The 16,861-nt window shown below is 55.8% G+C and overlaps 2 protein-coding genes across 5 annotated transcripts in view; one reads left to right on the forward strand and one right to left on the reverse strand.

The window, feature by feature from the left end:
* Nucleotides 1-3,291, forward strand: part of Nat10 (N-acetyltransferase 10) — a 37,284-nt gene extending 33,993 nt beyond the window's left edge. For all 4 annotated transcript variants that reach the window (XM_003463841.5, XM_005000970.4, XM_013145961.3 and 1 more), the window contains 3 exons: nt 23-96; nt 1,208-1,291; nt 2,693-3,291. In XM_003463841.5, coding sequence (XP_003463889.2) covers nt 23-96; nt 1,208-1,291; nt 2,693-2,804 — 270 coding nt within the window. In that variant the 3' untranslated portion in view covers nt 2,805-3,291. The remainder of the gene's footprint in view (nt 1-22; nt 97-1,207; nt 1,292-2,692) is intronic.
* Nucleotides 3,292-6,745: 3,454 nt separating this feature from the next.
* Nucleotides 6,746-16,861, reverse strand: part of Abtb2 (ankyrin repeat and BTB domain containing 2) — a 160,646-nt gene continuing 150,530 nt past the window's right edge. Inside the window, exons 10-17 of the mRNA XM_013145960.2 lie at nt 15,707-15,936; nt 14,341-14,519; nt 13,918-14,023; nt 13,669-13,771; nt 13,128-13,218; nt 9,545-9,613; nt 9,153-9,266; nt 6,746-8,029 (exon numbers count right to left, since the gene is read on the reverse strand). Coding sequence (XP_013001414.2) covers nt 7,832-8,029; nt 9,153-9,266; nt 9,545-9,613; nt 13,128-13,218; nt 13,669-13,771; nt 13,918-14,023; nt 14,341-14,519; nt 15,707-15,936 — 1,090 coding nt within the window. The 3' untranslated portion in view covers nt 6,746-7,831. The remainder of the gene's footprint in view (nt 8,030-9,152; nt 9,267-9,544; nt 9,614-13,127; nt 13,219-13,668; nt 13,772-13,917; nt 14,024-14,340; nt 14,520-15,706; nt 15,937-16,861) is intronic.

A 16,861-nucleotide genomic window follows, 5' to 3' on the forward strand; every position in this document is an offset into this window, starting at 1 on the left:
TGTCTTTGGTCCTTGGCCACAGGATGAAGCAGCAAAGGAGTTCCAGGAGAAGCACAAGAAGGAAGTGGGGAAGCTGAAGGACATGGACCTCTCGCAGTAAGGGCCCCGCCTGCCGGAGTGATGCCAGGCCCCTGCCTGAACACTGGGCTCAGGGTCTGCCTGTGGGTTTGTTCTGCCTTGCGGCCTGGGTGTCCTGGAGGGAAGCATCAGAGCGGTAGCCTTCTGGCTGGCTGAACTTTCAGGAGATTGGTTTGCCTGGATTGTGCTTCCTGGATCCCACATTACACTCTGGGGGTGCCGTGGGAATGGGCTTGCAGATCAAATGTGTGTTCACTTTTTTCCCATAGTACTTGGGGTTGGTCCCAGGTCCTTTACACTGAGCAACATCTCCAGCCTGTTTTAAAAACTATTTTGACACAGGCCTCACTAAATGGCCTAAACTGAGCTTGAACTTTTGATCCTCCTGCCTCAGCACTCTAGAGCTGGGATTACAGGCCTGGATCATGATGCCTGGCTGGGCATTCACTTTTCATGGTCATTTCTCTATGTTTGACTTGCATGTGGGTTTGTTTGCCTAAAACCAAAGTCCTCTGCTTGAGCCCTGTGTGTCCTAGGTTTCTTGTCCCTTTTGGGTTTTAAGTGTAGTATCACCCATTCCCCAACCCTGTGGCTGACAGATCTGATAGTGCTGGCACAGCCAGGCTGTAATAACAACTGTAGTGGCCTGTGAACCTGTGACTATCATCTGTGACTACGTTACTGGTGACCATAGTGGTTGGACACATGAGATGGAAAGGGTCGGAAGTCTGTGCAGGCTATTGGACTGTAGTTTCTGCCCTCAGCCTTGCAGTATCAACACCTTGAAGTGCTAGGACTGTTAGGTGCAAAAGGGGTGGGTGGGGCAGGGAGAAGAGGGGCTGCTGCAGGGCTTGGGCATGCCCGGGGACGTGCAACAGTGAACCAGAGTCCTCACTGGGCCCTGCTGCAGGCCCGGCCACCTTGATCCTGTGACACTCCTGCCCTGGGGAGCTGAGCTGAGATGGGCCTGGGTACCCATCCATCCCCTCTCTACCTTCTTTAAACCTCACATGGCTCGACCTGGCTTTTGTGGCTAGAGGTATCTGACAGGATTGTTGTCACTGTCATGTTTTCCTTTAAGCAGTTCCCTGCCCTTGAGCAGCCCTTGCTGTTTCCCCTCTTTTTGTAGGTACGTCATCCGGGGAGATGATGATGAGTGGAATGAAGTTCTGAGCAAAGCCGGGCAGAATGCCTCGGTCGTCAGCCTGAAAAGGTGAGGGTCAGGAGCCCGATACTCAGGCTGCGGGCCGCTGCCTCTGCCACTCTGCCGTCTCTGCTACTCCACCGCCGTCTGGAAAGTGGGGGGCATTGTGTGGGGACATCTTGAGAAAGAAGTCCTGGCTCACTCTTCCCTTTGACACTGCTCTGGTGCCACCTTTATAGACAGTCTGCAGTCCAGGGCCATGGCTTGAACCCCACAGCCCTGCACCTTTGTCAGCTTGAGGCTGGTGGGACTCTGGCCTGGTGTCCTTGGCCTCAGGACAGCAGCACAGGGCTTTGTTCCACCGGCACTGTGCACAGGTGAAGTGACAGCTCTTGGATGAGGTCGCTTTGTGGGAAGCACGCAGCTGGAGGAGGACAGCTGCAGCCCAGACAGGTGTGTCGGCAGCAGAAGTGTCATTCAGCTGCTGTGCCATGTGTCCCGTCAGCCAGCTCTTCTCGGCGTGCTGGGTGCCAGCATTCACTTACATCCTAAGAGCCCAAGACCCTTTGTTTATGTGGTCTGTACCTGGGGCTGTTCCCTACTGCAGATTAAAAAGCGTTCTGCTGTTTTGTAGGCACTGAGCCTCCGGAGTCAACTGGGTGGGTGGTGGTTCACATGCCTAGGGGCCCAGAGAAAATCAGAAGTTAGCACTCTTTGAGGTAAAATGCTCATTACCTACCATTAGGTAGTCTTTGAGGCTTTTCTTTATTTATTTTTTCCTAAATCCCGAGACATCCTTCATATCATGCTGTTCCTGGAGTGGACTGCTCACTCTGCCTGCATAGGGAGTATTTGTTCCATGGGCAAAGTGCCACAAGAGGATCTTGACCTACTAAGGGATCCTTACTGAAAGGTGGCCACTTGATGGGCAGTCTTGGCTCCAGGCTGCCAGCGAGGCCTCCTATGGTTGGTTGCTCAGTGGAATCTATGTTGCTTCCTTTAGATTTTCCTCAGAACATATAGTAGGCTTTGCTTAAATCTCACTTGATGTCAAGACCTGACTTTGGGGTTTCCTGGGGTGACTGGTTCCCAGGGTCACTGCAGCAGTGTGGGTGTGGGAGAGATCTCTCTTGTGGCACCCTAGATGTTTCTGGAGGCCTTGTGTATGCAGGGCTCTCCAGAGAACCCAGATTGCAGGTGGAAAGATAGATCCGTTCTCCAGACACGGCTTGGTGAGAGCAGATGCTGGGTGTGGGTAATGTGTCCCTGGCCCCAGCATGATACCTGTCACCTTGACAGGTTTGCAGAGAGCATTACTCCTGATTGGACATTCTTGCATCAGGTGGCAGACAGCAGAGACCCCTTTCAGACAAAGCAAAGCAAAGCGAGCTCAGCCAGGCAGCCGGAGATCTGTGCTGTGTTATTCTGTCTCTCTCTTATGCTGCTGCCTGCTGTGTTTTTTCCTTCCAGTGACAAGAAAAGGAAGTCAGACACCAAGCAAGATCCCAAACAGAACAAGAAGTTGAAGAAAAACAGAGACATGAAGAACAGAAAAGATATGAAACTGAAGCGGAAGAAATAGTGAAGAGAAACTTGGGAACTGGTGGCTGCCCGTGAGGGGACACCCTGACTTCCCAGATCGTCTCCGGCTGACCCAGGCAGCAGCCTAGACGGTCAGAAGCATCGAGGGCCCCCAGCAAGTGCGGAAGCCGGCCCTGAGTGGTCTCTGGGCCCAGCCTGGCTGGAGCCAGTCACTCCCAGACGGCTCTGCTTACAACCTGATGTCGGGCAGAGCTCTGGCACTTCGTTCAGACCCTCGTTTCCCAGGAGCTCTAGTGTACCTAGAGGTGTGGAGATGCCCAGTGTGCACCCCAGGCTGTGCTGCTGCTACATTACATTCCTCCCTGGCTGCAGCGGGCCTCCTGCCCTCGGTGCCTAAGGGAAGCCCGAGCCCTTTTCTAAGTAGCATCTGAGTCTGCAAAGCCCTGTCATGCCATCAGTTGGGAAAAACTTGCTAGCAGGATGAAAGGGATAGAGAATCTATTTTTAATAAATAACATTCTAGAAGACCCTTCGCCTATGGGTGTCCTGAAAGCCATGTCTGCGGAAGTTGCATGTGGCCGTTTCCTGGCTGGCAGGGAGAATACATGGAGGGCTTGGGATCGAGACTGGGGCTGTGTGTTGTGACTGTGAGCTGTGGGAGGAGTGGCAGGTACCAAGCGGTGCTGTGGTCACCGTGAAGGGTGTGTGTGGTGGCTGGCAGTCAGCAGGCCGTGTCCCTGTTTCTCCCCAGCCCCTGCAGTATCATTTGGTGTATCCTGTTTGTCAGAGACAGAAATCGTCTGGTGACTTCCCACATACTGATGCATTTGTTTGAGGGTCTCCATGCCCTGAGTCCACAGGGAACCTTTGCTCAGCTCTCGCAGGTGACCAGGTTGGTGGAAGTGTGATGGAAGGACGCCACAGGGGACTCAGGTTCTGTGACCCTCACTAGAACTACCGCACCGCCTCTGTTAGGATCGGGGTGATAGGGCCCTTGTTTCCTGGTTCTGCCGTTTCCTGCCACAGACCTTCCATTGGGTCTGCACAGAAGTTTACTGAGGGGGGCAGGAAAATAATTTTCATTTTCTCGGTGGGTGTCTGAGCCTGCCCGTCAAGAGGATTGATTTTCTTAGCACATGAATAGTTGGAGCCAGCTGGTTGGTCAGTTGTCCAGGTGTGTGGTCCCGAATGTGAGAAAGCCCTTGCTCGGTGTCCAACCCCTGGCTGTCCCCTGCCTCTGCCTTGCACAGCAAGGGGACGGGGCTCTGAGGCCAAGTGCTCAGAAGTGCTTCCACACCGGCTCTGGCCTGGCATTCTGAGAGCTTCGGCACCTCTGATTTGAAACTCATGTTGAAATTCATTCCACATGGTGAGGTGTGAAGAGGCAGGACCATAGAGGTGACTTGGGAAGTGCTGCCTCCAGGAAAGGATTCATATGCTCACATGTAAGTAGCTTACTCGGGTCTGGCAGAAAGCTGCTGTGTGGTGATGCCTGCACCACTTTGTACTCTGCAGCCCCTGGACTCCGATTCTCCAGCCTCCGAACTGTTAAGAACGGTTTACTGTCTTTATAAACTGTCCACTCTCAGGTAGTTACAGCTACAGACGGTGGACTGGCATTCTGCTTGTGCTCCAGGTCCAGATCTGCCACCCAGGAATGGGAGCGATGGCCCCACCTGCAGGCCAAAGAGCAGGGCTGGGGTGGGTGGGGAGAGCCTTACAGGGCAGGCCCACAGCAAGTGCCCTTAGTCTCCGGTGGGCGCTCTCCCCTGCCAGCTCTGAGACTGCTCAGTAGGACCGGCCGTGATCTGAAATGAGCCTGAGCTGGGCAGAGCCCCTCAGGGGCAGCACAGTGTGTGCTCTGCAGTCTGCCTGCCTCTGCAGCAGCTCTGTTCTCCCAGGACGGCCGTCCCTCTGTGCGCAAGAGGGAAGTGAGTGTCCCACCTGCCCTGTGCAGCCCCAGCCCTCTCATTGGTAAAGCACTGTTCCTAACAGGCCTCTGCACTGTCTCACTTGCGTGCTCTCCTTCAAACCTGAAAGGGCAAGCTTCCCTAGACCTCACCATCTGGTCCCCAGACAGTGACATCTGTAAAGCTGAACGGTCTCGGGAGACGTCACTTGTGAAAAATGAATTCAGATAGGCCTGCTCTGAATGCTGTCACCAGGATAGAAGGGGCCAAAGCCTGAACAAAGCCCATTCGTAACTGCTCCCCGCAAACCAGGAGGGGGCTGACGCTAGCCTGCTTCAGTGCTTCCGCGGGGCTCATCTGGTCCCCACTGTCCCTAAGGACTCAGGAGTGACCAGGAGACACAAAGGGACCCTGCTGGAACTGAGGGAGGAGGAGGTGGGGTAAGAATAAGTGACCAGCACCTTAGAAAAATGCAGGCTCATTATCTGAGGCCATTATAATATGGCAGCCCGTGTGGGGGCGGGGCTGAAGGTCCTTGGGCCTGAATGGGGCACTTGAGCCTGGGGAGGAGGGGCCAGCGTCCTTTGAAGGACTGAGCAAAACATGGACTCCGCAGAGGGGGTTTGAAAGGCTTTGGGCTTCCTGGCACTGCTCTGGCTACCTCTGCTGAGACAGTTGTGGCCGTGCTGTGTCTGGCCAAGGGGACGTTGGTTGGAAAATGGAAACAGTGCAAGAAGGAAAGTGGACCATCAGGAGGACGAATGCTGGAGGCCCAGGAGGAAGGCAGACCTGGAGTTAGCTGTGCAGGCCCCTCCGTGTCTGGAGGCCAGGGCTGCACCCCACTAGGTAAACGGTGCCTCTGTGCTTCTGTGCAGTTGTGAGCTCTGCACGCAGTCAGTGCCGCTTCCAGTCCTGGTTACCCAGCGGCTCTGAGAAGTTTGCTTTCCCCCAGTCTGGGTGCCCATACCTGAAGCTGGCAGCTGAGGAGAAAAGGCCCCTAGCACCCGGAGCAGCAGCCCTGAATCAGCAGTGGGTCTGGCCGCCTGGGGTAGCCAGGGCTGATCCTGAGTCCCAGCTCCTGGGGAAAGTGTTTGATTTTTTTTCTCTAGTTTGTTTATTTTTGCTGAATGGGGAACTCAGGGCCTCACAGATGTTAGGCGAGTGCTCTGACGGTGAGCTACATCTCCAGCTCTCCTAATGAGTTTAAATGTCTAAGGGTATGTTCCTGCCATGCAAAGGCCCAGAGGAACCCTGTCCCGTCTTTTAACCTCTGCAAAGAGAAAACCTTCAAAGAGAGTAAATAAAGCCCTAGAGACTAAAGTCAGAGCATACCTAGCCCTTGCCTCCTAGGCTGGGCACAGCCCTCCCTGTTCTGTTCCCAGTCTCCTAAAAAGCTGATACTGAGCAGTGCATCGCCTCCCTGTAGCCCCCAGAGGGCGCTGCAGTCCACACGGCAATAGGGCTCCATAGTCCCACAGGGTCCAGGGCTCCTGGCTGGGCATGAAGCTGCCCTGCTTGGTCCCTACCCCAGCAAGCTGGGAAATGGGGTGTCCCTGGGACTGGCTCCCACAGGTCTTTGTCATCCTTAAGCTCAATCCTGGCGTGTTAGGTCAGGTTCCTACTGATCTTAAAATTCTTCTTTTGGCTTTGGTGTGGCCTTTTTAAAAACTTTGATTTCTGCTCAGGTCCTGGAAAAACCTTGGGTCTGAACCTTCTCTTCAGCAGGGTCCCTGCTGTGTTCCAGGCAGCCAGCGTCCAGGCCTACAGGTTGAGGCTGGGCACGGCTTAGCAGACACCCAGGAAGCTCCCATGCCTCCATGGAGGGCTGGGCACAGCCAGGCAAACCCCGGAGCGACCCCCTTCCTCAGTCTGGCTCCTGTTCTGTGTCCCATGCCTACTTAATCATCTGCTGCACCTCACAAGGGACAGAGCCACTTGAGTCCTGGGGTACAGGCGAGTCTGGTCAGTTTGAGGCAGGGGTTCTTTGTGGAGTGAGAGGGGAGCTCTGGGTGGTGGCGAATGGGTGCTGGACTCTTTCCCCAGCTCTGAACCAGGAGCAGTGAGGCCAAGATCATTGTTAATGTGTTTATTGTTAATAAAACCATGGTACATTTACAATGGGTGACAATATTAATGTATAGTTACAGTATTATACAATATTACAGCAATAAAATAATACCTATTCCTTTGTACATCCAGCTCAAGCAGCTAGTTGAAAATATTTTCCAGATTGTAAGCTCCAGGGACTTTTCAAGGTGACAGAAGTGACACCTGAAGTGCCCAGGGCTTTGGATGAATAAATAGTTCCTGCGGTGCAGCCAGGCTACACCCAGAGCACCCAGCTGTCCTTGACGCTGTCCCAGTGTCTGGTCTCTACCCAGGCCAGGGACATGGCTGAGGGTCCTCTTCTCCCAACTCTTCCCTTACACCAAGGCCCTGTCCTTTGCCCGGGAGCTGAGGTTCCCACTGAGACCTGGGCCTGTGCTCTGGTCCTGAGTTAAAGGAACCTTTCGCTTGAGAGGCTGGGCCAGGGGGTGGTGTGTCGTGGACGCTGCTGCCTAAGCCCACATAGGCAGCCTAGATCCAGGCCCGAGGGTCCGAATCCACCCCTTTACTTTGGCCCCTAACAGCAGCAGCAAAGCCGAGGCCTCCAAGATCCTATGCAGCGCCCCTTACATTCTGGGCTCGAAAGCCATCGGCTGGGACAGCACATTAGCAGTTCTGAAGGGAGGGCCACTGCGGACCCCGGCTCCATGAGGGTCAGGGCAGCCCACACCAAGCCTTCCTTAGGCACAGGCTTCTGGAGGCCAAGACCAGGGATGTGGGCAGCCTTTCCTCTGGAAAGCAAGTGCTAGCTTTGCGTTAAGGGCCTGGGCTCAGAGGATACATTCATAAGGAGCCCCAGCTGGGGAGGGGAGAGCTTGGAGCAGAAGTGGAAGGGAATGTGGGGTGGTCCTCAAGGTGCAAACTGGGGGTACAAAGGCCACCTGTTGGCCACATCTCTTCCTGGTTGAGCGAAGGGTTAGCTGTCTGGTGATAGGTGGGCTCCAGACACAAGTGCCAACCAAGGAGAGGTCCACAGAAGGGAGGGAGTCTGTCAGGGCAGGGAGGCAGCCCCGGGGGGCCTGGCCCCACCTCATGGGTTCCGGCCAGCTGCTCACACCCGGGAGGTGACGTAGATTGAGTGTAGGCGCTCAGCCAGGGTGTTCTGCAGGTCCTGCAGGGGGTCCAGGCCCTGTACTTTGCTGCTGCGGCCGTAGATCAGCTGCCGGAAGGCGTCCTGTTCCAGCAGGGCCTTCATGTGCTTGAGGAAGAAGCCCTCACAGAACAGGGCCAGCTCTGGGGCGTTGTGGATCTGCAGGCAGGGAGAGGAGGGTTGAGGTCACTGCTTTGCTCGGCCCCACCTTAAAACCCCAGCTCCAGCCTGAGCCCAGCCTAAGCCTCGCCCTGGTCCCCATATCTGCATTCTGAGGCCACCTCCCCTTTATCTGATTTCCATCTATAAGCCTCTCCTGGGAGTGGGGCCTATCCTGGGTGCCATCCTCTATCATTTCCTCTGCCCATGTCACCTGGGTGATGCCCTGAATGGCAGTGATCCCACAGGGCTGACTGTTTCCTCCTGAGCACCTGTATCACCCCAGGGTCCGGCCTGTGAGTGCTCCTGTGGGGAGGCCTCTGGGCCCGTGATGTGTGGTGAATTCAGTGCCTACTCTGAGTCTCTGTATGGCTCCCATAGGGCCGAAATTCGAGAACACAAGCAGCAGGAAATCCTCCAGCAAAGGTAAGAGCTGATGGCATTCACGGATGTGGAGGAGCTCACAGCTGGCCATGTGACAGGGACACGGTGCCTTTGGAAGGCCTGGGACCACTGGCTGGTTCAAGTACAGGAAGTGTTCTGAGAGCGTGCTTTATTGGAAAAGGGTTGGGTTGTCATGAGAGTCCTGGGGCAGTGACAAGCTGACGGAGAACATAGGCTGGCCTGGTGTGGTCAAGAGGGGAGGGACATGTGGGTGGCGCCCTGTGGGCCACAGGTGTATCACAAGGATTGGCTTTTATTTCATTTGCAAGCAATGAGAAAATTTCAAGCAGGGAAGTGACACAGGCCTGGCACTTTGGAAAGAACTATGCGTTTGGCAGGGTGAAGGCCAGGCTGATGCCACCATCGGGGACGGGATGAGGATGGCAAGGTAAAGACTGGAGATGGAGGGGAGGAGACAGAACAGGTGTTTTAGAGAGCAGTGGCCTGGATGCGCTGGGACAGGCAAGAGTGAGGAGAAATCGTGAAGCTGAATGGGTTTGACCTGGCCCAGCTCCCGAAGGCCAGGGATGGCAGAGCTGGAAGAGCTCATGGGCCACAGCTGGAGCTGCTGACTCCCTGTCATGCCCTCCAGTGCACTTCGAGGGCCCGCAGCCCTGCATTTCCTAGCCCGGCCCCACTGCTGGGAAGCAGGGATGGATGGTGGTGCCCCGGGCCTCACCTTGGCGTATTTGTAGGTGTTCACAGCGCACTCCACGCTGAGGGTCTGGGAGCACAGGATCTCACAGTGCCTCTGCAGGGCATCCAGCTGGAACAGGCTGGCAGCCGACAGTAGCTGGTGGAGGGCAAAGCGGCCCTTGGGTACTCACGGCCAAGCCCACCACTGAGCCTACCTGGTCAAACCCCTGTCCCTTTGTAACCCGTGGACATGACCCAGGAGGCTGGGCTCTGAGTTAGTCACCACCCCAGTCTCCCGAGAGCCCCGGCAGCAGGAGGAGAGGAAGGACTCTGCAGGGAACCATCTTCCTCTCCACTTGTCTCTCCAAGTGCTGTGTTTCTGAGAGCAGGGCTGAGCCATGCAGAGGTCTAGGGGTGCAGGACACTGTTCCTTACCTCCAGGATGTCAGCAGTGGGGATCTCCATGGATTCGGTCCCTCCATAGTACAGATACTGCATCATCAGCTGTAGAGGGAAGAGGCCCCAATGAGTGCCAGGCCAGTCCACACGGACTGTGCCTGCCACGCCTGTCTGACCTCCACGATGCTCAGGCTGACTCTAAACGCTGTTTCCTGCAGAACACAGCCTCTAGGCACCAACCTGAGACTCTGGGCTTCCCTTCAACCTCCACACAGCCCACAAAGCCTTTGAGAGCAGGTGCCCCTGGCTCAAGTCCCTTGGGCTCTGCTGGTCACTGCTTTTAGTCTAGTCTAGTCTAGTCTAGTTTAGTCTAGTCTAGTTTGCCCAGGCAGCCTGGAGTTGGGGGGAGGGGAAGGTACCTGAGGGAATGACTGCCTACCCTCTACCCACTACCCTCAGGCCACTGCATCCCAAGCCCCTGGCAGATCTTCTTCCAGGGGAAGGAAGGGCCCTGACCCTGAGTGCACTGGGGTGCTTGGCAGAAATGCTGGGGCACTTGGGAATGGGGTGGAGGTGGCCCAGGAGGACAGCTGTACTGAGGTCTAAGTTATGCACTCTGCCATCTTGCTGGAGCCTGGGGAGGCTCCCAGTTGGAAAGAGAAAAACAAATCCCTCTGGTTGGCTAAAGCAAAACAGCCCCACACAGCGCTGGCAGGCTTGCAAGTAAACAAGGCTCCAGCCGCGCAGCCAGGCTCTGTCGGGACTCGCCCTCGGGCTCAAGAGGCACCAGAGGGTCTAGGAGGAGGCCAAGGTGAGGAGAGGAGACTGCTGCTTCTCCTGACACCACAGTGAGGCTCCCACAGCCTCCTGCAGCCCTGGCTGGAGCCTGTGCCCTCGCATCACTGTGCTGAGTGACACGTTGCTCCACTGCTAGGAGGACTAAGCCCATGGACCCTGGCTGCCCAGGACTGAGACTGGGGTAGGCAGGCAGGTGGGCAGATCTTGGAGGATCCTTTGGCAAGGGCCTGGCCAGAGGTCCTGCCCCTCCAGCTCTCCTTCTGGCCTGGAATGTGGGCTCCTGTTGTATGTAGGGAGCTGGATCTGGCAAAGCCCAGCCAGCTGCAGACTATGGATGCAGCTGCATGCTCAGAAACCGGAGCAGAACTATCATTGGAGCCTCGATAAGGGCCTTGGAAGAGGCAGGTTAACTGCACAGCCTGGGACAGATGAAGTCACCTCTCTCCCAAAGCGGGTCGTCTGTGGGGCTAGATGGGCTATGGCAGGGAGGTCAGCAGGCAACCTAGGTGCAGCAGGCCAGCAGCTCCCCCCGGCCTGAGGAAGTCCCCAGGAAGCTGAGGCCTTTGGGCTGTCCCTTAGAGACCCTGAGTTTGTCGACATTGTGATAGCTGCTGGCCAGATGTGGCTTTTGGGTTAAGATATGTCGTGCTATGTCAGTTATACAGCAGAGACTAAGAACTTAGTATGAAATATTACCTGTCTGTGTGTGCGCACGCGTGCGTGCACGGTACTGAGGAGTGAACCCCGTGGGAGTTCACCTGCGCCAAGCTCCAGCCCCAGCTGTTTTGGAGACAGGATCCCATGGAGTTGCCCACACTGGGCTTGAACTTGAGATCTTCCTTCCTGAACCTCCTAGAGTGCTGGGATTATAGGCCTGTGCCAGCATGCCCAGTTTATATCTGACTTTATCACTTACATGTTGAAATGGTAATATTTGGGTTTACATTGGTTTAGTATAGTAAACTTTTGCCTTTTTGAATTTTAGATGTGACCACTAGGGAATCTGGAATGACAACTTGTGACTCACATTTTCTTTCTATCGGACAGGACAGCTTCGAGCTCCTTGGGCCTCTATTTCTGCCTCCCTGGCTCCCTTAGGGAACCCTGACCTGAACTGATGGCTTGATTCTACCCTCTCCATGGGAGCCCAGGTATCGGGAGCAGAGGTCCAGGGACCCATCTGAGATGCCCATCACACAGAATCCTGGGCTAAGGCCGTGCTCTAGGCCAGAACTCAGGGACGAGCCAGCTGAACATTTCCAAGACCCATGTGTGTCAAGGCTATCAGACCTGTTGTCTCCATTTACCCTTCCACCAACCCCAAGAGGTCGCTGGCTGCTCACACATGTCCTTATGTGTCCACCAATGCCGGCCATGTCCTGGGACCAGCCTCCTGGCTCAGATCGCCAGTCCAACTCATGCTCCAGCTCACCTGGACTTTACCCTTCTTGGCTAGACAAGTTTCTAAAGCTGCCCTCCCCAGCGAGTTTGGACCAAAGGATGAGACAGGGCCAAGAGGGCTCCTTCACTCTCCTGCCAGAGCCAGGAGCTAGCTCAGTCTGGTGCCCTGCCCTGCATGACCCAGGCCGGGTCACCGGCATGATGCTGCTGGAACCGTCAGCAGCCCTGCCTGGTCCCCAGGCCTAGCCAGGTCCCCTTCAATCCCTTCCTCGTCTTTCTAAATCCAGACGTGACCATTCCACATGGCTCCGGCCTAGAGGCCTGCTCATCGCTTCTGAGTCAACCTGTCTGACTCCTCACCTACCCTGAGGGGGTAACAATATACCTGCACCCCTAAGGGGCTTAAATGAAGAGCAGACAAAGCACTGAGAAGTGCCTAGGAAAGCTCTGGGAGCTTCCTGAGTCCCTGGGCTAAAGTTCAGGCCCTTCATGCTGTGGGTCCTCAGCAGCTTCCGACTCACTTCCGCTTCTGTGTCACTTCTGCTTCTGTCTTGCATGTGCCATGGACTTGGGGACTGTGTTTGCTCTCCCTTCTACCTCAGCAGCTCTTGCTGTCATAAGAAGTGCCCCTTATGTCCCCATGTTTGAGGGAGATGCATCTTTCCTGCATGTCCAGAGCCCCTATGCCTCCCCGTCCCTGTGTGTCATACGGCTGTCTCGCTGGGGGCAGGCCTGCCCCACAAACTGCTGTCTGTACCCCAAAACGGCTGAGTACTAAATAAGCAACTGAAGGGCAAATGAGAGGAAGCTAGTCATTTTAAATGGTGGCTTCCTCTAGTTCTGTGACTTCCACCATTAGTGTATAACCCCTCCTGAGTGTCAGCCCTGACTCCTGTCCCCCAAGCCTGGAGACTGAAATTGCCACTTTCCAGACAGGAGCTAAACTGTGCTGGGGCTGCCCTGACTGTGGGGTCCCCATGATGTAACATCCCATGTCTGACCAGCACTAGCCCCTAGGTCAGCCAGTGGAGGCTCTGATGCAGGAGGCCCGCAGCCTGCGTGTCCAGCAAGCTCTCAGTGGTGTGCATCTGCTGGCTGCTCACTCGGACACAGTGCCCACAGACTATGGGGGTGGTATGTGCCTGTCATGCATGTCCAGATCCCTGCTCCAGTGTGTGGAGCTCGGGACCCAACACAGAAGGGCTCCCTGGGCATAGACAAGACCCAGACCATGATACAAACAGCCTGCTGTGGCATGCGTGCTGAGGGGTTGCCACCACTGACTGAGACACTGCTCACTACTGGCAATGCCTGGAAGGCACTGGGGATGGATCGGAAGATAAGGACCAAGTCATGGCTGCCCTGACCCCAGGGGAACAAGGCCAGGGGCCCAGAAGAACACAGCACCAGGCCCACGCACCTGGAAAATGTGGTACTTCATGTCGCTGATTTCAATGGTTTTGCTGCTGTCCCCGTCTTGTTCTGATTTATTGGTCATGAGTGTCTTAAATCTGAAGCAAAAAGAGATAGAAAAAGGGCAAGGATGTGACTTTATTCTGCCACTGCTGTGACAGTACTGTCTTGTCACCTGACTGGGTACTGGGAGGCAGCAGACTTTGGAACACGCATTTTTAAAATACTTTGTGGTACTTCACATCACCCCAGGCCGAGCCCTCTTCTGTCCCTTCCACCCTTCCCAACACAGCGACGTGATGCCTGCGGTCAGAACACTCACTCTTCTTTCCAGAATACTTATGTGCTCTAATAACACAAAGCAGTAACTCAGCCAGGAAGGACAGCCCCTGGGCACTTGCCCTCGGGCGCTTCCTGTGGTGCTCCCAGTACCTTAAGGAGTGTTGGCTTTGGCCAGCCGCTCAGCTCCAGCACCTCTAACATCTGTGGTATGAACCGAGCTGCCCCATGTCCCTAGGGCAGGGACTGGGTCATCTCAGATTGCCTACCTGTTGGAAGCTGTCACCAGGAGGACTTTGTGTGCATAAAACAACTTTCCTTCCACCAGGAAGGTCACATCCGACATCTCCTTGTTGTTCAAGAAGTGAGGATCTGCCAACAGAGACAGGAAGTGACCTATGAGTCCACTGAGGAGTTTCTAAGAGTTTGGGGCGGGGCAGGATGGGACACAAAGGTGGGAAACTGAGGCAGGGCCTTAGCACTTAAAAATGGCTGGGGTGGGTGGGGCCAGGCCTCACCTAGCCTGGCGGGCAGGGTCTTCCGGATCTCTGGGATGCTGGGGATGGGGCTGCTGCCGTAGCAGTGCGTGAAGATGCCGGCCAGCTGCTGGATGACGGAGTCGTTCTGTTGGGGGACAAGCAGAGGGGCTTTCAGCTCACAGCTACATCAGGCTCATTTCTAAGGGCCAGGCCAGTATTAGAGAAGCTGCTGTCTTTTGTTCCTGCTGGAGCTGGCCTGGCAACAGAGCCAATTCCTTCATCAGCAATTCCTCAAATGGCTTTTTTGGCCAAACTCCAGTAGAGACAGACCCATGGCCTCCACCCCCTGCAGCCAGGCGCTGCAAGGCTGTGTGTGTGGGGACATCCATGCGTGTCCACCTGGGTGGCCGTTTGTGACTGTGGGCTCCTGTGCCAGGGACGGGGCTGCTTGGCCACACTCACTTTGCTGGTCTTGAGGATGTCGAACATGAGCTGCAAGCCCTCGGTCACCAGCTCCTCGTTGTATTCCTCCTCTTTGATGGAGCCGAAGTCCCGCAGCAGGCTCTGCACCACCGAGTACCGAGACTGCGAGAAGGAGGTCCGCAGAGACTCGAGCCAGATGTGCAGCTTCCAGGGGACACCTGGCCGGGGAAGGGTGGGTGTCATTACCTCATAAAATGCTCCCGCCCTGTGGAGATTACAAGCAGGGGTCTCTCGACGCCCTGACGTCTGCAGAGCACGGTGCCCCGTGTACCGCTGCCTGCCCGGTCACTGTGTGCTCAGTGGCCAGCAATGAAAGCTCTAATGGCTCTGAGAGGCACTGCTGGCAGGGCCGGGGACACTGAGGTCAGCACGAGTGCAGGAACACGGGCTCTAAAGTCTAGGGATTTCCTTCCCACCGCGTGTTGACCCACAGAATCATTTGCTGGGGAGACCATTAACTCTTCAGGGGTGGCCAGGTGGACTCAGAAGCCCCACCCTCCATCGTGGACAGAGGCTGGGAAGGAGGAGCCCAGGCCTGTCTCAGAGGGGTTTCTCACCGGCTCACATCTGGGGCTCGTAAGGACTATTCACCAGCTCATCAGTGGGCTGCAGTGTAATTTAAACTGCATCTGAAGTCCATGACAAAAGCCAGTCATAGTTCTGTAAAGTGATAGCTTCTTGCCCTCCCAGCCTGATGATAGGGACTGTAAAAGACCCGCCTGCATTCCCCAGGGACGTGGTGTGTCATTGTCCTGGGGTTACTGACTGCAGGTGGGGATGATGGCTCAGTGACAGAGGCCATTCCTGCTGCAATGTGGCCAGCCCTGGGGGGTGGTGCACATGGCCTGTGGTAACATGGACCAAGTCCTCCTCAGGGAACCAACTCATGCTTCAGGTAATATCATTCTATTCTTACTGAGGGTCTCCAGTACCAAAACCACCGAGAAGGGAGGGAACCGAGCCTTGGAGAGATGATGTGGTGCACTGCTGACATGGTCTGGCTCAAGTCTGGCTGAGTAACCTCCCAGGAGGACACAAGAAGTCCAGATTCCCAGACCCAAGGAGAGGAAGGCTGACTGAGCCAGCAGACATGTGACTCCTCACGTACAAATCCTCAGGGCAGCTTGGAGACTCCCAGTGCCCCATGGTCCTGACCTTCGAGGGGGCAGGCCTGAGGAAAGAGGGCTACCTGAGGCCCAGAGCATTTCCTGTAACAGTGATGCATGCCCTTGTCCTGTGGACTGGTCTATCTTGTGGCCCTGCTCTCTAGCGAGCCACAGCGAATGATTGTGTGTTCGAGTGTGCGTGTATTCATTCATGTGTGCACACGCCTGTCCAGCCTTACCAAGGGCCCGCAGCTCCATGGTGATGTCGACGTAGCCGTGCTCGGCGCTGTAGTACATGGCCTCCTGCAGTGCCTTTGTGCGGGTCCGGCTCAGACGCACTGGCCCCTCGCTGCCACTACCCTGGCTTGAAGCATCGCTTTCCTCCACCCCCTCGGCCAGGATCTCCTCCAAGGACAGCACGTCTGCTTTGGCCTGCTGCGGCTGAGTCAGGAGCTTCCTCAGGACATTCCTGCAGGCCAAGCCACGGAGAAGGAGGAAGATGAGAATGGGGTCCCCCAGATGATGACTAGGCCCAGAGGGGCTTGAAGGCATGGTCTTCCCTTCCCAGGAAGCACGGGGCCAGAGCTCCCAGAGATCCCCATCTCTAGACCTAGGAGAGATGGGAGGGTGCAGGGGACCTGTGTGACTGCTGTCCTGGTGCCACTGAGGGCTGGCAGGCTGTGGGGCAGAGGCAGCACTGCCACCCTGGCCTTGTAGTCGCAGCCTGTGCTCCCTCCTTGAGCCCTAACTACTTTGTCACCTGCAGGCCACCAACACCACCCTCTCCTGGGGCTAATGGGGAGGCATTAAGTGCAGCAGAGCCTGGGGGTGGGCAGCCACCCCGAACAGCAGCAACATAGGTGCAAAGTGAATGTCAGACACAGGATTCACCCTGGGCCATTCCCTCCTATTAATGGAGCATGAGGGTGAATGTCACATCGAGCTTCTCGATGTGGGGTGGTAGACCCCTGTTAGCATGTTCCCTGTCCTGCTGCATTCATCCCTGGGAGGTCTTATAGGCACTGCCAATTATAGGTGACAAACACATGGTGGTCAAGGCCACACTGGGAACAATGCAGACCTAGACCTTGTAGCCAGTGGCTTGAGTGGCTGCAGCACAGGCAAGATCCAAGGGTTACCAGGGGACTGAGCCTTGGCTATAGCATTCTTGGTGGCCCTGTCCATGTCCAGGCTCAAGGCCCAGAGGCCCCCAGAAGGATCCATGGTCACCCCCACGGGGTTGCTGGCTGCAGTTGGCTCATTTGGTGACTTGCTAGCTCCAGAGTTTATAGACCACCTCGTCTGTGCGAGGTAGTGGCATGGGAAAGTGAGGGGCTATAGTGCCTGTTCCTAAGGTACTGTGTCCCTGAGAGTCAGTGACAGGCAGAGAAACC

Source organism: Cavia porcellus, unplaced genomic scaffold, assembly GCF_034190915.1.
Source record: "Cavia porcellus strain 051 isolate PalLab524CR breed Dunkin Hartley unplaced genomic scaffold, mCavPor4.1 scaffold_17, whole genome shotgun sequence".
Lineage (NCBI taxonomy): Eukaryota > Metazoa > Chordata > Mammalia > Rodentia > Caviidae > Cavia > Cavia porcellus.